The sequence below is a fragment of the Hippoglossus stenolepis genome, chromosome 10, assembly GCF_022539355.2.
Source record: "Hippoglossus stenolepis isolate QCI-W04-F060 chromosome 10, HSTE1.2, whole genome shotgun sequence".
Classification (NCBI taxonomy): domain Eukaryota; kingdom Metazoa; phylum Chordata; class Actinopteri; order Pleuronectiformes; family Pleuronectidae; genus Hippoglossus; species Hippoglossus stenolepis.
Window position 1 is genome coordinate 6784510 of NC_061492.1, and position 24661 is coordinate 6809170.

Consider the following 24661-nt stretch of genomic DNA (forward strand, 5'->3'; position numbering starts at 1 on the left):
TGGGTGGTCAAAGTCACGGTGGCTTAACAAAACGTGTTTTCGGCATCTCGAACAAGATACCTCAAGTCTGCCTTTAAGGGATTTCTTCAAACATTTACCAGTTGTCCCTTTGACTCAAAGATGAACTGATTAGATATAATTTATCTACGGTCAGGTCAACAGTCACAGTGACCTCGTGTGAGTGTGGAATGAAAAACTATTCGGACTGAAACTACACTGGTGGTCTGACGGGAGTCCTACATGTAGGGCTGCAGCTAATTGATTTGAGCCCACGATGGTTTTAACATTACTTGTTTTATCCAACTGACAAACTAAGACGTTGAGTTTACAATAACAAACATTAGTGAACAAGAACAAAACATGACTCATTAAATAAAACAGAACTTAGAACATTAATGAGCAACTGTAAAAAAAACAATAAACCTTTTCAAAATGTCCGACACCAAATTGAACAGTTTGTGTCGTTTCCATGTTAATGTTCAGGTCCAGTATCAGACTACTACAGCTCCATCAGAGCTCTGATGTCGTCAATGGGAGACAATTTACTTTCGGTGTTTGTGGAGCCAAACGCCTTCTCCACCAGGTCCTGCTTCTGCCTCTGGATCTTCACCATGTTCTCCTCGACTGAATTCTTCACAATAAACTGCAGCAACACACACGAAATGAAAAGATGCACACAAACAAAAGATTCCATGGTGAGTGAACTTTCTTGTGTACCCATCTCTAATATAAAACTGATGTGTATATAAGAAATCTTTTAAAAATACTAACAAATCACAAAAATCCTTATACTTTTCACAACATACAGTGCTATACACTAAACTTTCAGTTTAACCCTAAAACAACTTTACAAACACACATGGAGTCTGTGTTTTCTGACCTTGGTGACGACGACTTTCTTCTTCTGGCCCAGACGGTGGCAGCGGTCGATACACTGCTCCTCAGTGGCTGGGTTCCAGGCCTAAAACCCAATCAATCACACAGGCACGATTCAGACCACAGACATTTCATGAACCACTTAGGATCCCTACAACCATAGAATCAATCGGTTGCTGTTAGAACCAAACTGTGGAACAGTTTATGAATTAAAATTAGATGGGCAACATCCTTTGTGTCTTTAAACTCTTCCTAAAACATTTTTATCACAAAGCTTTTATGAACGCTAAAGAAACAGAATATAGTGTTTTATTTTAGTGTGCAACTTCATTTTTCCATCCCATACCTCGCCGACATTGGTACTTACAGGATCCATGAGGAAAACTCGAGAGGCGGCGGTCAAGTTGAGCCCCACCCCTCCAGCTTTGAGTGACAGCAGCATGATGGCGGGGCCGTCGGCCGCGGAGCTCTGAAACTCCCGGATCACCTGGGTCCTCTTCTTTTGGCTCATGGCGCCGTCGAAACGCACAAAAGTGAAACCGTGCTCTCTGGGGAAGAGGGAAGAGGACGAAGATGAAAGAAATGTATATTTTTTAACCACTAACCATTTTCCACCACAATAACTAAATGAATTAACTAGAGGGGAGATACATTGTGAGAGGTATTTACAGTAGAGAAATTAAAACAACCCAACCCTCGCACAGTATGTTTGAGTGTGTGTGTTACCTGAGTGGAGTCTCCAGTATGGTGAGGAAACGCGTAAACTGAGAGACGACCAAACTTTTAATGCTGCCGTCTTCACTTCGCAGCCTGAGCAGGTTTCCCATCAGCGCCTGCACCTGCAGAGACACAAACAAACAACACTGATGTCAAGTGGAAACGTACATGTCCATTTTTCTGTTGCTGTAACACTGCCAACGTGAATATTTATCTCCTGACTTCTGAGTAGAGAAGTGGGGAAAGAGTCACAAACGCTACCAGGATCTTAAGTACTAACACTTGACGCCTTTTGAGTGTGTATGAAATGAAGGAACTCAAGGCAAGTTTGTATTTCATTTTCAATGAGAGGGATTTAAAAACAAATTTATGAGACATTTCGAATCCTCCCTGCTGATGTTGATCATGTTAAAGGAAAATAGAAAATATTAATTAAATAAAGGGAATCATTTCCTGTACTAATTAAATGCATCACTTAATAAATATAATTTTTGTTATATATACTGTTGAGATGCTAAATGAAACTGATTTATAGGCCACCTGATTCTGCACCAGAGCATCAAGTCAAGTGAATTATTTCATGCATTTTTTCATAGTTTACAGATTTGTTTTTATCATTATCTGTTTGGTTATTCGAGCAGTGTACCTTTGAGCTTGTCCTCCACCTCTCAGAATTCATACTGCTCTCTTCTTCCATTTCCTCCTGTGGAAACTCCACAAGCTCCTTGGTCTTGATCTCACTTCGACAGAGAGGACAACGCGCCGTCTCCTACATGAACATGTACAGAAATTAACAGCTAAATAATCACTTTTATTTCAGCGTAAACTTGCTTTTTCAATCACCACCACGTGTACCTTCTCAGTGCTGATGACCTGGGCGATGCAGGGCCGGCAGTAAACATGTGCGCAGTGTGTGATGACGGGGAGACGGACCGAGTCCAGACACACAGAGCACTCCTCATCGGAGCCGCTGGCCAACACCAACCGCAGCTTCTCGATCAGACGCTCCCGCAGCTCTGTGGGCGTCGCTGCCGCACCTACAGACAAAGTGAGGGCACGCAGAAGGAATATTTGATTCAAATGATAATCTTTCTGAAATCTGCATTAAAACAGAGGAACTAATAATTTCAACACAGTACACAGTGAATTAAATGTCAGTATAATGATTATAAGTGTTAAAGTTCTACTGTGCATCAACAATTCTCACAGAGGTTTTCAATTGGCAAAACGTAGTTTTTATTAAGTAGAAAAAAGAGAAAAAGGAGCTTTTACCTAAATCTGAGCAAACCTTCGCCAGTAGATCAGGGTGGCAGCAGTGTTGTCGAAGCCTCATCAGGATGGCCAACACATCAGCATAGTTCCTCAGCACTGACCCCTCTGCTACATATCTACACACAAACACACAAAATTATACAAAACAATATATTAATATTATCACATTCAAAATGCATTCATCCACAGCCACATGTCTTTATTCTTTGCAAGTTCATTCCGTATTAACATGCTGTCTTCCAACATGCATGCACGCACACACACACACACACACACACACACACACACACCTGCCGATGGTGTTTCTTCCTTCGTTGCGCGCCAGCTCGTACTCCTCTCTTTCTTGCTGGCTCAGTTCCACCTGCTCCACGTAGACAGTCTTTTCAGGCAGGGACACCAGGGGGCGCCCATTTGCCTCACTGCTCTTGGTCCGCCGCAGTGTGATGTACTTCACCAGGGTCTGAAGGTTCCTGCACACAGCATCAGTTTCCTAAGTTTCAAAATATTTGATTTGGCTCCAGTCGCTTCTGTTTGTTACTGGCAACTGTTGGGGTCAATTTAAATGTTAGAAATTAATAAGATTTGTATGAGATAAAGATGCACCATGGCAATCTGTCGTGTGGTGTACTACCCTGTAGCAAAGTAATATACAGTATGAACGAGCACTCACTGCAGGCCGTCCCTGTCTCCCTGAGTCGTGGGTCTCTGGATCACTCTGTTCCACCACTCTCGCACATCGAATGGCTTCAGACGCAAGAAAGCCACCAGCATCCACAGGTCTTTCACACTGTTCTGGATCGGAGTACCTGGAGCATTTTGTGGTGTTTGAAATGAATAAAAATATTAATAATGACAGAGAGAGAGAAAGAGAAATCAAGAGAAGTAATCTCCTGTTTATAGTGATCCATTTGACTGAACCTCACACACGATCAGTGTTCAATCAACGGTTTCCACTGTTTATGAATAGATGATGAACAATAATCCTCATATGCTTCCGTGTTTACAGGCTGGTGTACCTGAAAGAATCCAGCGGCGGTCAGCTTTCAGGTCCAACACGGCTTTACTCATCTGTGTGTTTGGGTTTCTTATGATGTGTCCTTCATCCAGCACGACCCTCAGCCAACTGATCCCGTGGAGGGGACTCTTATTCTGAAAGAGAAACAAATGCATTTGATTATTTAAAGAAAGTAGACTGATCTCTAACTGAGATCAGTTTCTCTCCAGTGTTTCTTTTTCCGTGAGAACATGTTGCGGCCACTGACAAACACAGGATTCACATACGGCAAAGTCAGCAGACAGAACGTTGTAGGTGGTGATCACCACATCCTGGGAGGACAAAAACTTCTTGCTCCTGTTGCGCTCCGAGCCGTAATACAGATACACGTTGAGCTTCACATTGGGATGCACGTGCTGCTCAAACTGCTCCTGCACTCACACACAAAAGACAGAGGAAGAAAACATGACACATGACTCTTCACGACTGAGAATGCAGCTGGCGATTCAATGCAGCGCTATGCTGACAAGCTAGTTTTCCTCTTCAGCTTGTCCACAAGTTAAATAACAGGTCAGGCTGCAAATAATGATATATTATATATAATATATAATATTTTCTGCTAATTATTTGTATTTTTTTAAGTAATTTTGTCTATAATTGTCAGTATATGCGAATTACAACTAGCAGTTATAAAATTGCGTGTTTTATTTTTTAGTCCAAAACTCAAATATTTTCAATTCACTGTTCGACATGAAAAAGAAAAGGATCAAGTCCTCGCATTTAAAAAGCTGCAGATTTACTTTCCGTTGACAACTGATCAATTGATAGATTCAAGATTCCCGTTCTCAATTCATGAGTAAAGTGACTGTGTGTGTTGTTGTGTGAGGCTGTGTTCTTACCAGCCAGTTGCTGAGCACAGAGAGTGGACAGATGATGAGAGTTGTTCTTGTTGATAAGTCATCTGCACTTTGAGGGAGGAAGGATTCCACACCTGCACATATAAAAAAGGCACACACACACATCTCCAAGAGTTCAACTTTCCTTCCACTAAATTACAATCACGTAAAAACATTATATTAGAACTCACCCGCTGTGGGACTGGCCTTGTTGGCAGTTTTCTTTTTCTTCGGGTCTGATGCGGCGCCACCCAGCGCTGCAGCGAAGTCCAGATCCTCCAGCAAAACTGGGGCCACTGCATGTCAGGCACAACACATTACAGTGATTTAGAATCGTACTTTTACACAAGAGCTCTATATATTTGGCTGTATTGGTGTTTTCTTTTTCTTCTTTTTAATTTACAACAAAGATTATGGTTAAACTGTAAAAGTTCAAGCCTCAATGACGTTTCTTTGTCATATCAGAAATCTATTAACTCCTTAATATTGTTATCACCCCCCCCAACAACAATCTATATTAGTCAGGCTCTACTTTAAACAAACCAAATAAAACAACAGTATTAAGCTTAACCTTCTAAACAAAATCAAAATCAAAAACTAAAATTCACTGTTGACATATAGCCTCGAACATGCATATATGATAGTGCACATGTACAAATTGTGTATCGCACCTTTACTGGGCTTTCGCTTGGTGGCTTTCATCTTTCCTTTGCTAGCACCTGCAAATGGAGAAGTCCGGTAGAAATATATTTCAGGAGAAAAGTGCTTAAACAATCCAGACAAACACTCAGAGGTGAAAAAGGGTAAGAAATATGGAGTTCAGTGTCCGTTCTTACTTTTCTCAGACTCACTCGTTCTCTCCACGATGTCCGGTATGTCAGCACAGATCACCTCCGCCTGAGGACTGACCCATACAAGAACATCACCTCATCCAGTTATGTCACAATAAACACAGGGCTCAAAACATAATTACATCTCACAGAGCAGGTGTGAAAATGTTAAATAGATGGAGAAATGTATGGAAATACAACCTGAGCAACAATTTTTACTATAATAGTGATGATATCATGCCAGTGTGTCATATTCAATTAAAACACACTTACAGGTCTGAGCTCCTTCCTGCTCCATCAGTTGCGTCGCTGTTCCCTGAAACAAACACCCACATCACCTCTGTGGTTAGAGCTCTTCTACTGTTTTCTTACATGCAAGTTTGAGAGATGAAGAAATCAGTACATCTGCAGCAGCAAATCGATGTGAAGTGTGGTTTACCTTCTAGTTTGGAGAACATCTGGGGTTTGGTTTTAGCTTTAAAGGGTGAGGACCCCTTCTCCTGCAGAAATGTAAACAAACACTTTATAACGGTTTACAACAAGTCAGTCTGCAAACTGACAGAAAAGGATTATAAGTGGACAGCTCTAAGTTCGTCTGGCATTACAATACGTCCCCAAAGTGTGTGTGTGTTCACACACGTACATTGAGCTGACCACTTATGATCGCATCACTCAGGACGGATGTTAATACCAGATCGGAAAGAGGTCATGTTCAACACAGCTACACTTACACATCTCTCCACAGGCAGTGGCTTTCCATTGTGAAAGTTGGTGAGGATCAGAGCAATGGTTGTCAGAGTTTTTCCCTGAAAAACACAAAGAGGGGTTTTCAGATACAGATTGTGTGCGTGTGCGTGTGCGTGTGCGTGTGCGTGTGCGCGTGTGTGACTCACCAGTCCCATGTCATCTGCCAGTATTCCTCCACGAACCCTCTCTGGTATTTCTTTGGCAGAGAAACATGTGAGCGTGTTGAAGTACAGCTCCCCTGTCTTCTTCCAGAAGGGCGGCAGCGTAGATTTGTTTTCTCGAGCACACATCCAGGACAGGGCCTGTCTCTGGTGCGGCAGGAGAGGAGTGACCACAGACTGCAGAGAAAGATGCAGAGACACTGACAATGTGTTGAATGTACAGGAAGCTCTGATGTCTAATTCCACAGCATAAACAAAAACACTAATATCAGAGATTCACAGACTTTTGGATATTGTTTTCCATTTTGTGGAAATCAAGGTTGAAAATAATATCAAACAATAAGAAGCAAAAATAAAAATCATTCGTTTTTTTGACATAATTGTTTTGAGAATAGTATGAAATACAAAGATGCACAGATTCATAAATTCAATATCATGTACGCACCTCAACAGCTTCTTTCTCGCCGTCTTTACTCTCCATCAGACCTTCAAACAGATTATCAAATGCATTCTTCAGCTGAAAGAAAAAAAGATATGCGTAAAAACATTATTTAATCCTCTGACATGACTGCAAATGTGTCTCTTACCATCATTTTATCATGGAATTTATACACAATTAAATGATGAACAATGACTTCTCTAAGTAGACATCATTCACTGACTTGAAATAGGGAGAATGGGGCCGTTTTCATTCCCACTCCTCACCCTGAACGTCTGTTCTTGCTCTTATGTAATTTTGGTGAGTGGGTATGATCTCCTGTGAGAAGTGTGTAACTGACTGTCCACCAAGTTCAGGAGTAATGCTGAACTGTAGATCACTTAATAAGACTTAGAAGTTATTAAAAAACAGTGTTTATCGCCAATACTCAGCAGGAAACTGTAAAAATATGAAGAATTCCAAACTGAGTTTGTTACAGCAGCAACTCTTCTGGTTCAGGAAGCTGAGGATCATGGGTAATGTCCACCGTTCAGTTGTGTTTCAGCTCAGTGAGTGGGACTACACTGTTAGAGCTCTGGTGAAGACATTGAGACTTACTACTTGAAAACCTATTAAACCCAAAATACTTAATGGCCTAGTCTGGCTGCAGAGGGCGCTGCTGCTCTGTAAAAGGTTTATAATGTTGCTTTAATTTTAGGAAACAATAAACCTGATTCTATTATCAAAAACTGGCACATCAAGAAAAGAGGCAGGGTGTTGCCCTATTGTTTTTCTTAGATATGTTTAGATTACTGTTTCCATTAATTGCAAGTATTTCATTAAATGTATAAAGATTATGCTATATACCTTTATGAATTGAAATTGAGTAGCTTACCTCTTTTGCAGTTAGTGGGATGGTCAAACCTTTCTTAGATGCACTTGATGTTTGATTTGCACCTGCAATCAAACACATGCAGATAAACACACAGATAAGAAGTGAAGGTGGTGATGTGGTTGATATTTGTGATGCAACATAAGCTGCTTTCAGACAAGCACTGGACTCAGATGCAGTTCCTCCGTATCTCCCACTGAAAAAGCAGATTCATGCACGTGGAAGACACTGATGAAAACGTCAAGAGAGAAAAAGGCAAAGTCTGGGTAAACTCCGTAGCCAATTCTCTGGATTGTACCCAGAGGGCATGTCTGAAAGCGCCTATTGTGAGCTACGTGCATCAGTGTGAGGTGGTTTTCCACCAGGAGGCGAGTGAGGTTGGATACCTGTTGGTTTGCTTGCACCTGTGGTCAGTCTATATCCACGGCGTGCCATCGATTCAATCACGGCATTTTTGTTTTCTTCTCCCCCCCAGAACGACAGCATCACAGGCATGTTGTACTGGTTCTTCGTGCCCGAGTACACCACCCTGACACAGCAGAGACACCAGCAATGATACAAACACACAAGCTCACAGGTGCTCAGTTTGCACCGGTGCAGGAGAAGACACAAATGAATGTATTGAAAATAATCTGAATAAGCAGTGATCTAGAAAATCAAATGTCAAAGCCGTCATTTTTGCTTCTATTCAGGGTTAGTCAGGTATTAGTGTGGAATTTTCAAACACAGATTTGACACTGACAGGCCAGTAACCATCTACTACTCACCCCTCTACTTTAGCCAAGTTATTGTCCATGACGTACGCCATAGCTGCTGCCAGCTCCCTCTTGATGTGTCCCACCTGGCTGCCATAAATGTTGGCGACCATCACTGCGTTACGGTCGTATGGATTGTGCGGCTCACGCACTAAGCCGACCATTTCCCCTTGATTCACCTGTACAGAGAAATAGTCAGTAAGTTCAGTTTTTTAAGTGTAGCACCTTTCACGGAGCAAAGTCACAAAGTGCTTCACAAAAGCAAGATTGTTGAAAATCTAAACGGTATAAGAACGAGACGATAAACATGCAACACGTCTGGAAAACTAGACAGAGGAAGACTAGACTGAGGGCACGTTGAATAAATGAGTAGTAACCCTAAGAGGCAGAGGAGATGAGGGAGGGAGGGAACAGAGGATAAAGGGATGAATGGATGGAAAATGGAAAAGTAAGTGTGGGTCGAGAAATATGAGACAAACACAGCATGATGGGTTGACCAGGTATATGTAAGTCAGAAGTACGAAGTGACCTGCTGGTGATGTAGAAGCAGGTCAGAGATGTGTACGCAGGTGCCGGACCATGCAATGCATCTATCTGTTCGAACCTTAAAATGAATCCTGAACTTAATTGGGAGCCTGTGTAGAGAAGATAGGATGAGTGCGATGAGGGGTCCGATCAGAGAAGTGTAAAGAAAATGTTTCATTCAGAGGACGTCAGCTGAGTAGCCGGTCCTAAATATGTGGCGCAGTGAAATGAACGTGGCCCAGATCGGCTCTGAAAGTGAGTGATTGGATCTCAGGATGCATTGAGGACACAACTGGGTGCGTTCAGACCTGAATTTAGTGCCGACCACGTGTGATCGGATCAGGACGGATGTCAGATTGTTTGGGGTTTGATTTTGAGTTGTTGCTGAGACACCGTGAAGTGGCATCGCATCACTAACTCCTTGCAAAGTGGATGTTCCGTCTCCATTCGTGAAATCAGTGTAGTGGATGTGCAGAAGTGAACCCTGACTGATCCTCACCACCCCTGTGTAAAATCTGAGGCCGACCACGGTGCCCTGCAGGTGTCCAAACAGCACGCTGCCGTCTGCGTCCGGCTCCTCGGCCGCCGCGGCTCTGATGGCCTGGGAGAGGGTCTCTGTGTCGGATTCATGGGGGTCTGAGAAGAGGTCGTCGTCAGTATAGCTGCCCCAATGCATGTCCCACCTGTGGAAATTCATCTGGACACCTGGAGAGGACACTGAGACAGAAAGAGGGATGTGAGTTTGGACAGGCAGCAGAGATCAGCTGACGAGATAAACAACCCCCTTCTTTCAGGGATGAGGCTGTGGGATCCAACGACGACAGGAAACATCCAGGAACAAAAACTTTACAACACAGGAAACAGGAAACGTTTAGGCAGGTGCACACTTTATAACTTTCAGGATTTGTAGCTGCAGAAAACTAGCATCACCAAACTGTGACTGAATAACGAGGCAACGCCGTCGACTGGTCGAGTGGCCCGAGCGTTAACACAACCAGTCAGCCAGTAACGGCTCAAGCCTGCCTGACGGTTAGAGTTGTTAGCATTAGCTTGTGGTTTGATTTAACGTTAGTAGATTTGTTAGCTAAGTTAATCCTGCGCTGTCTGCTCTGACGCCGCGTTCACACGCACACAGCTGCACACAAAGTGTACACGTGATTTCGCTGTTATTTGACTGTTCGTTCTTACTGGTTTCTCCTCTGTGTCGTAGTTTGTTTATTTCTGGTCTTTGAGCTTCTTTCTCTCTGTTGCTCTCGTATCCAGGAGTCAGCTGCAGTTAGTTTGGCACTTCCGGTAGTAGCCTTCAGAATACAATCTAATCTAGGGACATTTTTGAAACGATACAAACTACAAATTATTTGTTTATGCGTCTGTATGTAGATTTTTTTTAAAACAACATAAAAACAAAACATGTCTGGTCTTTAAGGATGTATTGTTATTGTTATAGTTGTATCCCATAGCTTCTGGTAGTCATGGCGAGCCGACTATTACTAACTTCAAGTGAAAAAAATCACCAAATGCAAAATTGATTCATGTTATAAATCAACATAACATAAATGCTGAATAGTTTTAGAGAAATATTGCGGTTATTAAAGTTTTCCATCAAGGCTAGATTGACTTTACTTTGAAAACTAAGGTCACGCCTCCAGCACGTCTACACGCCTTTTGAGGTTCGCGCACCAGGCGCTACGGAAGCCGCGAGGTCCCGGTTCCTCGGTTTGCGAGTCTACGACTTTCCGCTTCCTCTTCGCCTGGTTCCTCCCCGGGCCGAGCAGAGAGAGAGAAGCCCAGGCCCAGAGCTCGATCAGGGGGGGGGAGAAGCTGCACTAAAGGGACGGTGAACAGTTGTTTTCACTCCGGTTGAAAGTCTGTGAAACATCGGAGTCCAACCTGGAGTTTTGAGGAAGCAGCGGCAGACGCGGAGGAGTTTTGGCCGGAGAGCGGTTGATACTTTGCGGTTGACAGGAACCGGTGAGTCGAGCCTTACCCAATGATTTCACTCGGTCTGATCTGTGCTTGCATTGTACTTTCTTCACGTACTTTTACTTCATCCAGACTGGGGGGGGTTCGATTCTGACAAACATTTAACAGAGACACTTTTCGCGTTTATAGAAACAAAGAGAAATCCAGATCTTGGTGTAAGCTGCTTCTCCTGCTTTGTAATTTAGAATAATGGCAGTGTTCATCATTGTAATAACATGTGCTGCATGTACAAAACATGTGTGGTGACATACACAGTGTGTCTGCATCATTTCAATCAATGGGCCTTTAAATGTCTGGTTTAACACAACATGCCGTGTGGAATCATGGGTATTTTTTTCCAGCTCTGGGTTTCTGAAGGGGATCACTTATGATTTAACTTCACATGACTTCAATTAGATTTATTTATGTGATGAATATGAACATATTGCATATTACATGTAGCAACGCCATATTTCTGCGAAACGAGTACTTTTGATACTTTTACTGTCTTAATCCCATTATAGTTTTGTACTTGTACTCGCTGTGGGATTTTTGATTCAAAGACTTACACTTGTAATACTACTTAAATGTTGTTATAAAAATATCAGACTAAGGGAAGTGGTGATCTGGCTCGATCGGGACCTTGAATCTACGGTTAAATACAAATTACACATAAAGAGATATACAGGTATAACAATGATTTCTTTACAACTCTTTTAGGATGTTTGGGCCAAAAATGGAGAATGAAATGTAAAGTCTGAAAGATTTATTGATTGGTTTGCCTTTCACAGACATATCAATAAATCTGCGTTTATGTTTTTTGGTATGAAAAATGCACGTGCATTTCTGTTTAGATTTTTCGTTGGTGTGTTTTTATTTTTATGTAAAGTTATTTATGGCAAAACCGTTAAATATCAAACCTTTTGTTTTGTCTTATGTGATATTAAACTGAATATTTTGGGGTTTTGTTCAATTTAAGTTTAATTTAATTTAACACAGGATGTTTGAAAATGTGACGTGTGGTTCTAGAAAACAGGAACAGTGACTGCATTTATATGGACGGCAATATTCGGACAACTATTTTCTGAATAAGACATTATGTAATCAAGCAGATAGCAACTGTCGTATGTGGATGTCACAAATAGCTGTGAATACTCCGATAGGACGTTATAATGCGATTAAGACGTATACATGTCTACATAGGACAAATAAGGTCGGAAAACTCCACATATTTAAATTTGATAATTAGTTTGACTATGACCTGACATGGCATTGTCTTATGCAGCGTTTCAATGGGAGAGTTAGGACTCTGTACCTCTGTATCTCTAAAACCCTGGCGTTTTCTGTGAACGCTACATATGAAATCAGTGTTTAAATTTGAGACTGTGATTTCTCAGTCCAGACTGTTGATCCTGCAGAGACACTGAACCAGACATTCAAATGCTTCCAGGCCCTGAAACTGAAACAGACTGGTGCTTTGAGTCCTGAGGCTCCTTCTGTACCTGGGCCAAACCGTGGAGTGAGGAGGCGACAGTTTCCTGGGACGCCAGGTTGCCAGGTTGGAGATTTTGATCCGTGGTGATGTTGACACAGGGCTGAGGCAGCTGTTTGAATAACAGGATAAGGTGTTCAGTGTGGGTGTGCAGCTGGGGCAGCGTGTTTACGCTTCATTCACTGCCTGACCTGCAATCAGTGAAGTGACTGCACAGGCTACTTAGCTCAGACTGTGTGTGTGAGTGTGTGTCTGTGTGCACACATATGGTGCATGTGTGTGTTTTTGTCAGATTGTTTGAATCTCGTGTGAATCTTGTGCTTCTGTCACTGAATGAAAAGGAGGTGGAAGTGTTTAGCGTGTGTTTGTGTGTGCAGGCTTCATCACTCCTTCCAGGAAGTCCTACACAGAATGTCCTTTTATAGAAGCCAAATACAAAGGGCTTGCTGTCCACTTCCTGTAAACAGCTTGGCCGTGGTGTTTGCAGCGTTCTGGTTGGCAGGCTCCCCCCTTTTTGGATCTCGGGGAGTTCCAGGATGAGGAAGTGTTCCTCCCCCAACGGTGCATGGCCAAACTCAGGGAATAGAAAGTACTCTGACACAACGAGAGAACGAGGAACCGAAATTATGAAGGGAAGGGAGACGTGAAGGGCTCTGAGGCAAAGCGATGATGAAAACGCGTGGATGTCGTTTGGATGTGGAACAGTATTATTGGTAGCCCAAGGAAGCAGAGACTGTGAAGGAAAAGTGCAGCTTTCATTTGTAAAATCAACATATACACGTCAATATAGTCGAAACTATCAGTTGACAAATTGCTATCTGGCTGATTTACTACTTCTCTCCGTGTTTAATTACTTAAAATTCAGTATCTTCTGGTTTTGAGATCCCAGATACAAAACGCTGCCGTCTTGCACGTTAGCACAGCGGCGATTGGGGGACGGAGCTGTGGTAGCGAGGTCTCAACGATACACACTCAACCGATTGCGAGTTAGTCTCAGCTGTTCAATCATGACGCTTGTTTTACCCATTCAATTTCGGCGTGGATCCGAACAAAATAAGTAATTTTGAACGGATGATTAAGGAATGTTGATGAAAAATCAGGCATATGAAGGGGACTGATATATGCGTATTTAAATGTGGTTTCATTAGGGCACTGTTGGGCCTTTGCAGAGGTTTGCGCTCTCTCAACACCACTTGTCCAATACATTATTTTGTCTTGTGTCCTTTCCAAACAAAGCAGTGTCTGTTTTTGTAGCTGTAACCACTAGCTGCTTTGCTTAGCTTAGCATAAAGACTGGGCCTTGTTCCGCTCAATGTGTCACTGGGTCTATGTCCGTTCCTGTCGAGAGTCGAGCTACTTAATCCGTTAATGGTGTCAGAAGTACGAGGGCGTGGACAGTTACACAAACACAAGCCTGCATTGCTGATGTTTGCACCTGCCTGCTTCCCTCAAGAGATTCTGCCGCTGCACACAGAAAACTTCGCTCAGAGCTACACGAGAGCAGTTCAAGTGTTCACAATGCAGCGCCTGTTGGCAGGGGGAGTTTGAGTTTAAGGGCAGGGCGTGTGTGTGTGTGTGTGTGTGTGTGTGTGTGTGTGTGTGTGTGTGTGTGTGTGTGTGTGTGTGTGTGTGTGTGTGTGTGTGTGTGTGTGTGTGTGTGTGTGTGTGTGTGTGTGTGTGTGTGTGTGATGAACAGGAGAACACGCCTGCTGCAGCCCTGCAGCTATGGAATTCCTACGCAGAGACAACTTGTCTCAGCCTGGCCAGCCATCTCCCAACACACACACATATACATGTAGAGAGGGAGAGAGAGAGGGAGAGAGAGACTATGAAAATGCACATTAAGGCTGGACTGGGACTAATTTTATCCAGCCAGGGCAAGAACACACTTGTCCCATCCAAGCTCACTGAGGAATGAGGCAGCCTGCTACGACCTGCCCTGAGAATGGTGAAAAGACCGAGTGAGCGACAGAGAGAGCGAGAGGGGGGAGGATACAGTGAGAGCTAAGCAGATAAATGAGCTATAGTAAAGAAGCTGCACACACTCCCTGGGAACACGGCAGTTTTATTGATCGTTTACCTGGTCTCCTGTGAGACGCAGAAGAGGCGACAAACAGGTGAGTACTTGGCAGCTCAGATAAAAGAGGCAAAGGAAATGAAAAGACAATTGGAGGCGTGTAATGAAAGCTCGGGGGGTGTCTCACATTCTGTAGGTGGACAAGCTCCTAGGGTTGTGTTTTTATAACGATATGATTCTTGCCACGTTGGAAAGTTTGAAGTTTATGGTCAGTGTACGTGAACTTAAGTGTGAAAACCTGCCACATGTAAGCACATAGTCGTTGCGTGAGCCAAAATCATTGCACAGTGGTAACTGGGATAGTTTCGATCCCAGTGGAAGAACACAGGGAATGTGTCAGGTATAAGGCAGCAGGGTGGGGAATAGTGTGAGTCAAGTTAGTGCTTGTGTGCCTTTTAGCTTGTGGCCAAAGGGCTCGGTTATTGAACAGCACAAATCAGATAGTGCAAAGTGTTTTCTGTTATAGCATCACTGGCTTACGATTGTGCGTATTGGCTAATGAGTAAAGGAACATAATCTGTGTCAATACATCTTCACACTTGAAGTTGTCTCAGCAGAGCTGCTGCAGGAGGAGGGTTTGTGTGCGGAGATGAGCTCTCCGCCAGATCTCCCTGAGCCTCGTTTTCATGTCCGGGTTCAAACATGAGCTGTGTCATCGTTGGTCAGACACAGGAAGTGAGGAAACCTTTGTTTGCTTCCTATTTCCTGTCTGTGATGTCAGCAAGAATGTAGGTCGTGGGCTCAGAGTGAATTGAACTGCGTGAGCTGCAAGATTTGTAGAGGTTCTTTTGCGGTTGAGGTGTTTGTGTGTGCGTGCGTGTCTGTGTGAAGATGATCGTTTACATTCACAATATGTGGATCAAACTTGAGTGGGGAGGAAATGCATCCTGAACATATGTAAAAATAATGACATTTAAAGTGTAAGTTCATTTAATATCCTTTACAGGTAAAAGTAGAGATCTATTATCGGATTAAGAAAGTTTAAGGGTTGTTCGTGTTTTTTATTCTTTTGTCCACTTTTTTGACTCTGAAGGCTAAATAACAGAAACACATCTCTGCATAACACATTTCTCATTTCTCAAGCAATTCCGTAGAGTACATACCTCCGCCAAGGCCCAACAGTCCCCTTAGGAAACCACATTTACATTTGGATCTGCACCCAATTGCACTCACTCATAAATATCAGTCCCCTAAACATGTCTTATTTTAATCAAGACCCATGAATTACTCTCTGAGAAATCAACTAAAATGTTGAAAAATGCTTTATCTGGCAATGTTAAGGCAATTGAAAAAAATCCTGGATCCCCCTTCTGACACAGACCTGCACCCAAATTAAATTTCCCTGACCCACACCACATCCTTCTTGCCAAGTTTCGTATATACGTCCTGTAGTGTTTGCGTAATCCTGCTTACAAACAGACAAAAAATAAATAAAACACGACCTCCTTGTTGAAGTTGTAAAAACTGAAGATTATATATGGCAGGGTTTTATCGCAGGACCGTTGTTTAATCAAGCAACTCACTTATCGCCTCTCTCTCTCTCTCTCTCTCTCTCTCTCTCTCTCTCTCTCTCTCTCTCTCTCTCTCTCTCTCTCTCTCTCTCTCTCTCTCTCTCTCTCTCTCTCTCCTTCCTCATTCGTTTGAAAAGTGAACGAGACTCAACACATCACTTTTGCCCGTTCAGAGCTGCTTCCTGCTCACACTCTTTGTTCCCCACGCTGCAACACTGATCTGCACATATGGGCCTGGATGGATTAGTTGGGTCGGCGTGAGACTTTCTCTGTGTTACTGGAGGCTAAACCTTAACCTGGTGTTCAGCTGTTCCTCAGTAGCATTTTGGGCCAACATAAAAAAAACAATAGCTATTGAGCATGCCACAACAGACTTGCTCTGTGTCTTGAATGCATTCGAATTTTTTTGCATCCAATCCCAACTCGGCAGGTGTACGTGTGTGTAAATGTGTGACAGCGGAGTGTGTGAGGACAAGCCCCCCGCCCCCCCTGTCAGGATGAGCAGCCAAGGAGGAGGAGCCAAGGACCCCCAGTCAGCCAATCACAGCTCTCGGCCTTTGCCGTCTGTGCCGGAGGAGAGGAAGTCCAGAAACAAGATCATCTCTATGTTTGCCTCAGAGAAAGGTAAGGGATACACACTTACACACACACACTTATACACACACATACACAGTAAAAAGACCACAATGGATGGCCAACACATTGACCTTTACCTGCAGGAGGTAGGAAGAAGGACAAGGACAAGGACAGACCTGAGATCTCCTCCCCATCGGACTTTGAACACACCATTCATGTGGGTTTTGATGCTGTCACTGGAGAGTTCACTGTAAGTATCTCACATGACACTCTGTTGCACCAGTACGAGCTAGTTTATGTGGTGTGGATATTAGATGACCTCCCAGATTAGAGAACAACCAGCTACATGATAAAAATTGACACCTAGCCACTCTTTACTTTTGTTTTATGGATAATTCCTTTTATATAATAATTTTCATTTGTGTTTGTGTGTTTGTACAGGGCATGCCAGAGCAGTGGGCCCGTCTCCTTCAGACCTCAAATATCAGTAAATCAGAACAGAAACAAAATCCTCAGGCTGTCCTCGACATCCTCAAGTTCTATGACTCCACCAGTGGAAAACAGAAATACCTCAGTTTTTCCGCCTCGGGTCAGTTTCTCTTATTTGCTCAGCGGGGAAATACAATTCCAGGGTTGTAACTGTGCAGACTCGCTTCTCTGTCCTGACACTTTCTCTTGTTTCATTTTGTCTTTTTCAGATAAAGACTCACAGTCGGTGAGTTCCTCCATTTGCTGCTCAGGCTCTTCATCCATTACATTACATTGAATGCATTCAGTCAATTTCATTCTCTCTTTCTCTGCATGCGTTTGCTGTTGCAGCCGGGCAAGCAGGGTACGGCGACCTCCCCGTCGGGTGGCAAGGGCGGCGACGATGATGACGACGACGATACGCCACCTCCAATTGTGGCCCCACGACCAGAACACACAAAATCAGTGAGTCGGCACGAAAAGATGCGACTTCCAGAAAAGTAGCACTACAGCTAAAAGATTATTATTCAAAGATTGGCGAAGCTCGATTCAGTACGTTGAACCCCAAACTGCAGCTGTAGTTGTCGTAAATGAGCCAGTTGTCTCAAACACGCTGTTGTCGTGATCGTCTGCGTCACTTATGTTGATGATTCCCAGCCACTGCCTCTGGTCGCCTGATTATTCACAGTGTAATAATATTACACCAAATTTGACGCTGCTCTTCCTTTGGGCCTTTAACAAAACACAAGTGTGATGCATTTTACATATATGATCTGAAAGACATTTCTGGAATTACTAGATAGATATTTAGAAAAGTTGAAAATATAAGAACCTCCCAGTAATATTTAATTTCAGGCATGTATTTTGTAACCCCGAGTTAATTTTTTGTTTATTACTGTATTTATATTCAGCCACACACAAATCTAGGAGCGGTCATCAAAGGTCAGTGTTCCTGAATGTTCTCTTGCTGTGCTGTGTCAGGTGTACACGAAGTCGGTGATAGATCCACTCCCAGCTCCAGAGGGTGACGCCGCCTCTAAGGCCGCTGACAGGCAGAAAAAGAAGGGAGGCAAAATGACTGATGAGGAGATCATGGAGAAACTAAGTATGAATTCCAGGCAGAGCCACATCTATTTCATGCTCCAGTAGAGCTGACTTAACAGTTTTCTTTGGGACTCTTAGGAACCATTGTCAGTATCGGAGATCCTAAGAAGAAATACACTCGCTATGAGAAGATCGGCCAGGGGTGAGTCACAGTTTTGCAGGATGGAGGATGAAAAGAAAAAGTAGGAAAGATGTTTTATTTCACCTCTCACTGTTTTTCCGACTTTCAGGGCGTCGGGCACAGTTTACACGGCCATCGATGTCGCCACAGGACAAGAGGTAAGGTCACTTCGTCCTGTGTCTGTGAAAGTGCTTGCGAATCCTGTTTTTATTTACAGATTTTGCACGCTGCTTAGTTCACACTTTTCTAAATGAAATGAACCACACACAGCTGAAGTGTTAGCTGCCATGTTTGCAGTATGAGATACTGGAAGGAATCGCTGTAGGCTAAGAGCAGAACCAATTATACTCCTGTAAAAGGGGCATTTTATGGTCAGACTACAGCGTGACAGTTGCCTGGGAGCATTTCTGAGATTTTCTTTATGCCTGCACAGATGCAAACATAAACAAGCTAAAAATCCTTGGGCCCACCAAAAATTTTCCAGGGAGAGAGGGACAGATTTTGGCGAGAATTCCAAGACCTCATTTCCCAGCGTTCAACTCTTATCAGAGCGTTTCCCCCCTGCAAATAAATCTATGAAAAACAAGTCTAACAATCTATTCATCAATGTTTTATCCCAGCAAATTTTGTATCTCCTGAATTTGACGGTCCTATAACAGAGAGTTAGGGTTAAACTAACAGTATAAGCAGGTAGCATTGCAAATATATTATGTAATTACCTGGATGTATGGTGTGTACCTGGGGTGTCACATTTACAGGATGCTGTGTTTCGCAGGTGGCCATCAAACAGATCAACTTGCAGAAGCAGCCGAAGAAAGAGCTCATTATCAACGAGATCCTGGTCATGAAGGAGATGAAGAACCCCAACATCGTCAATTTCGTAGATAGGTGACACTGACCTCACACGTTCTGCACAGACATGTACGATAACGTGTACTGAGTGTGAGTCTGATTGAGTTTGTGTGCATTTTCAGTTTCCTGGTGGGGGACGAGCTTTTCGTGGTGATGGAGTACCTGGCTGGTGGCTCGCTAACCGATGTTGTGACGGAGACGTGCATGGACGAGGCTCAGATCGCCGCTGTCTGCAGAGAGGTACGATTCTTCCCAGACCGCCGAGCTTACAGAAGATATTGGTGAAAACCTTTCAGACCACATAAATCAAGAAAAAGGGTCACCTGAGACGAGGACTAGGAAGGAATGGGAAATGACAGCCTCCACTCTAGCTTTACTTTTGTTAGGGAACATGCCAGACTATAGCTGCTAGGCGTGCGTTATGCAAACGTATGATTTATAGGCCGAACTACTGACCAGGTGTTTCAGCTTTTGAACTTTGCAGAACTTTTACATAGCAAAAAAACTATATAACGTACTTGAGGAAACAATGAAAAAGCATCACGTTTCCTTTAAATTATTATTTTGACCATTTATTTACCAAAAGTCAAATTATTAAAAGTCGGATTAAAACTTTTCTGTAATGCTTATGTAACAGTGCATTAACTGTAAAGAATGTAAACCTCCCTCTCGCGCAGGTCATCCAGGCTCTTAAGTTTCTTCACGCCAACCAGGTCATCCACAGAGACATCAAGAGTGACAACGTGCTGCTGGGAATGGACGGATCAGTCAAACTCAGTGAGAGAGAGAGCGCACACGCCAACATGCGCAGACACATATCTGACTGAATATCACGCTGTTTTCATTTTTACGTGTGGTTCGGACTGTCACTAAAATGATATCAACCCTTTTTCCCCCCTGTCCTCTCTGTGCAGCTGACTTCGGCTTCTGCGCCCAGATCACTCCAGAGCAGAGCAAACGCAGCACCATGGTGGGGACTCCATACTGGATGGCGCCGGAGGTGGTGACCAGGAAAGCCTACGGACCTAAAGTGGACATTTGGTCTTTGGGGATTATGGCCATAGAGATGGTGGAGGGAGAGCCTCCGTATCTCAACGAGAACCCTCTCAGAGTAAGTGTGGCAAGGGAGGACAGCTTGAGAATTTATTTAATGACTTTTTTAGTTTATAACATTTCATAGAAATAGTGAAAAATGTCAAAGTCCTGTTTTTTCTGGGAATATCTTAAATTCCTAACATTTATACTTTTTTCGCCCTTTTCACTTAATTAATAACTCAAACCATTAATCAGTCAAATATTAATATGTGCATGTTTGAGGTTGAATCACGGTGAATCTGAGGATCCCCCGACTTTTCCTCTAGCACCACCATGTGGTCAAAAATTGAATTTATGATGAAACACCTGCAAAACTAATGAAATTCCCTTCAGCTCTTAGTTTTGTCTCAGGCTTCTATTGCTGTTTCTGTGTCACATTTTACAACTGTGATCATCAGGTGTCACATTTGATCATTAGTATTAGATCATTCTAGAAATGTCTATTCATGTAGTATATGCTTAATATATAATGACTACAAAGATTAGCGCCGTGAGGAATCTAAAGTATTGCTTCATGCTTGTGTTCTGTCTTAGGCGTTGTATTTAATCGCCACCAACGGGACCCCCGAGCTGCAGAGTCCAGAGAAGCTGTCTCCTGTCTTCAGGTCCTTCCTGTCGCGCTGCCTAGAGATGGACGTGGAGAAACGAGGCTCAGGCAGAGAACTGCTGCAGGTAGAAGAGACCGCCGCGCTCATACTGCCTCAACTTATCCATACAGATCTCTCAAAATCATCCTGCACAACATTTTCACAGTTGATTTAATCTGCTGGGTTTTATTTCTCGTCATTATTCTTGTTATCATTATTAATCAATCGGGTTTGTGCAAAGTCTAACCAGCTGTTGCTTTATATTAAATGACTAGCATCAATCTTCTCATCTAACTTTATACAGAGGGGCAAATTTCAATCCATCCTTCTTTAGGCTTTTTATTGCATCATCTCTCATCGATAAATTGTCAGAGCGTAGTGAAAAATGTTTATTGTAATTGCCTGAAATCAAAGATATACATCTGACCAAAAGAATCTTCTTTAACTGAGCAGAGAATGTTTGGCAAATGTGACTCAACTTCTTTGTTTGCCCGTCTGTCCCTAGCATCCATTCCTGAAGCTGGCCAAGCCTCTGTCCAGCCTCACCCCGCTCATCCTGGCAGCCAAGGAGGCCATGAGGAGCAACCGCTAAATCCCAGGCTCTAAAGACGATACCTAACTAACACCAGTAACATCCAAACAAACCAGCCAGCATCCTCTACTGGTTTACGTATGATGATCGTCAGTAAAGTGCATCTCCACTCTCACCAGTCTTTCTGCGCCGAAGCCATATCTCTCTTACCCTTGTGCCTCGTTCCAATAGCTACATGCAGCCGTGCCGAATTCCATAATCGTTGCAGTCGTAGCATCCAACACCCGTATCTCACGGAAAGTTAAACCATTCCTGTAAAGAGGTGGGACTCCAACGTTATAGTTTTTAGTCTGGTTTTATACATGAAACTTTTGAATGTTATTCGGTGGTAGATGGAAAATGTCCTTATACCTTCAACCTTCTAGGGGCAGTTTAGAACCCAAAACATGCCTCTGCAATCAAACTCTCTGTGGGGTCTTTTAGAAACTTCACAAGCCCATCATGATGTTTATACTTCCATGCAATGTTTTGTCTTCATCTCTGCCTTATGCAATAGATGCCTTAGTGTGTGTATGTGTGTGTGTGTGTATGTCGTACCAGAAAAATACTGTTTGAAATTATCTGTTGAACTGGAGGAAGACTTTGCAGGGGGGGGGTTTTGTACATTATAAATTGGTAGTTTCCTTTATTTTTTAAACGTCTTTTAAGAAGTATGTATATCATAGTTTTTTATTTGGGACTAACACAACAGAAGATGTTTTTTTTGTTTTTTTGTACCAATTCATTCTTACTTCCCTGAACGGTGCACTTATGCACTCCAGACCCTAAAATTGTCATTATAAGCCTTTGGAAATTGAGCCAGACCTGAATCAATCAGTTTTAAATATGATTTTATTCAACGTTTGCTTTATACCTCGTTTTTTCTGCAAGTTTAGATAATCAGTGGAAAAAAAATCTAACATGTACCTTTTAAAGAACCAGTGTGCAGGTTTAAGTTGGATCTATTGAGCACCACTACATTGAACACCACCTCAAACTAAGAATTGTTTTAGTTTTGTTAGCGTAGCACGAGCTCTTTAAAGGGTTTGAAAGTCCTCTTCCATTGAGCCTACCATGTTCCCAAAAGGTAGTAGCCCATTTTTTATGTCACCATAGTTTAGGGTGAGTGGAGGCGTCTTCAGTTGTTTGCAATCTGCCTTCTCACCACTAGAGGCCACTAAATCCTGGTTCACTGGTCCTTTAAAAGATGCACGATGCAGTAAAAACCCACTCATGTGGTGGACACAAACACTCGGTGCTTGCTACTATCCACGGGCTGGAATCCACTGTTATGTGGCCTTTGACTAGAACACGTTCCATTTATACCGTATGTGTGATATGAATGATTGAAGAATTTAAAAGGAATGCATCAAGGTTCACCATGAAAACACAACTCTTCTATTGTCAAATAAAATCCAAACATGTAAATTATTAATAAAGGCGGACCTGAATAGACTTGTGTCTGGTTTACTGAATGGGGCTGCTGCACACACGGGGCGTGACGGGGATCTTGGGATATTATTAACACTAAGGTTATGTTTTCATCTGTGTTTGTTTGTCTGCAAAAACTACTCAACCTATTCCCATGAAATTTACTTTGGTGTGGTGGGGCATGAACCAAGAAAAGACCCATTAAAGTTTGGTGCCGGTCCAGATCAGGGGACGGGTCAAGGAATCTTTTCTCACTGTATTACCACATCTTTTTCAACATTTTCGTTGTTTCCTCAGAGAATAATTCATGGATCTTGACGAAAGAATAAGACATGATCAGGGAACTGATATTTGAGTGTGTTCCAAATAAAAATCCAGATCTAGTGAATTTAAATGTGGTTTTGTAACGGGGACTGTTCGTTCTTGGCGGAGGTATGAACTCTATTGAGCGCCCTTCTAGTTTCTTGATGCAATGTCAACCAGACAACTACAGAGAAATGCAAAATGCCCACTGAGTGATGCACATGAAATGAGGAAGAGACGGAAAGTAACAGATAAAAGAGAAACTTCAGAGAGAGACACAGGGGATCACAGGTTGACTTTTCCCCTCTTTTGACACAAGAGGGCAGCATTCATCTTTATTTGGCAGAAATCAAGTGTGCGCGAGTAAAGTTAAAGTACCACATTAACCTTGCTGCTTCAGTAAAAGATCAGTAGGTACTTGATTTAAAATATACTTAATGTATTGAAAGTACTTGTCGAGTGTATCCCATTCTCTAATGCAAGGGTCTACTACATGATTAACTGAATCTCCATCAATCCACTTCAGGTGTTTCTTCTTCATTAGTGATTAGTGACACAGGAGGCGGGATTTAATGTCACCTGCCTGCTCTGATTGGATCAATGGACCGATTCTCCTCTTGCTTTTTGATGGCTTTTAAAAATATAAAAGACAATGTCACCCAGTGCATTGCAAGAATGTAGTGGAGTAGAAAGTACACATATTTGCTGATATACGTAGTGGAGTAAAAGTACCTGAAAATAAATCTACGAAACTTAAGTACATTAACGAAGTAAATGCACAGTTTCATCCCACTGCTAGTTGCTAATATGGCATCACGCTCTCTGCCTTGTGTAAAGTGATGTATTATTTACAGCACATTTATAATAAAGATGTGACTGGTGATGTCTGATGCCGTCAGTGCACAAACAGGGTGAGATACTGGTTTGATTCATTTGATTCTGTAACAAATGAACAAATCAGTCCGTCTCTAATCACTGATACACAACTTTATGTTGGGACTGTCGTTCATATCATTTACTCTTTAGTATACAGTCCAGTATCAGTGTTTTCTTTTTTGCAGAATTGACATGCGCTGTTCACCTGAACATGGTACAAAGCTCAACCTGCAGAAACCCCCATGTTAACCTCTAGTCAGGGGGGGAAGTGAAACTCAGATTTAGTTTTGGTTCCCTCTTCACGGCTGCACATGGTCGCACAGTGTTCCTCAGTTAAAAAAAGAAAACGGCTGACTCAGATCAGGCAGATATGCAAAATACATTCACAGTATCTCTCCTGCATCAGCACACATTCTGCATTTAATGACAATTAAACATGTACGTCAATAGGAGATGAGTGGTATGGTTGTTTAGAGCAACAGCGGAACAAGCTGTTTATACTGTATATCGCTACCTTTCTGCTGCCATCTTTATATCAGTGGCCTAATAAAG

General features: G+C 42.7%; 2 protein-coding genes across 7 annotated transcripts; one reads left to right on the top strand and one right to left on the bottom strand.

Annotated features, from left to right (window-relative positions):
• Positions 1 to 278: 278 nt before the first annotated feature.
• hltf (helicase-like transcription factor) lies at positions 279 to 10371 on the bottom strand. Its single transcript, XM_035167127.2, has 25 exons — positions 10272 to 10371; positions 9583 to 9800; positions 8571 to 8737; positions 8190 to 8332; positions 7807 to 7868; positions 6939 to 7010; positions 6479 to 6670; positions 6317 to 6391; positions 6025 to 6085; positions 5859 to 5901; positions 5592 to 5659; positions 5427 to 5474; positions 4947 to 5051; positions 4759 to 4850; positions 4147 to 4290; positions 3882 to 4014; positions 3536 to 3671; positions 3156 to 3335; positions 2866 to 2981; positions 2449 to 2630; positions 2240 to 2362; positions 1603 to 1715; positions 1244 to 1424; positions 881 to 961; positions 279 to 643 (listed from the first exon to the last, which is right to left on the bottom strand). Coding segments are annotated over exons 1-25 (2880 nt in total). The 5' UTR covers positions 10273 to 10371; the 3' UTR covers positions 279 to 499.
• Positions 10372 to 10766: 395 nt separating this feature from the next.
• Positions 10767 to 22954, top strand: LOC118115912 (serine/threonine-protein kinase PAK 2). Of its 6 annotated transcripts, none has more exons than XM_035167129.1 (16): positions 10767 to 11054; positions 12496 to 12603; positions 16556 to 16749; positions 16845 to 16951; positions 17143 to 17290; positions 17400 to 17416; positions 17521 to 17634; positions 18151 to 18274; positions 18352 to 18415; positions 18504 to 18552; positions 19170 to 19282; positions 19369 to 19486; positions 19924 to 20023; positions 20161 to 20357; positions 20876 to 21013; positions 21434 to 22954. In XM_035167129.1, the coding sequence occupies exons 3-16, from the start codon at positions 16572 to 16574 to the stop codon at positions 21518 to 21520; spliced, it is 1554 nt and encodes a 517-aa protein (XP_035023020.1). In that variant the 5' UTR covers positions 10767 to 11054; positions 12496 to 12603; positions 16556 to 16571; the 3' UTR covers positions 21521 to 22954. The 6 variants fall into 6 exon arrangements, with proteins under 6 accessions (XP_035023020.1, XP_035023023.1, XP_035023019.1 ...); XM_035167132.1 differs by having other exon boundaries at positions 16583 to 16749; XM_035167128.1 differs by lacking the exon at positions 12496 to 12603.
• Positions 22955 to 24661: the final 1707 nt, after the last annotated feature.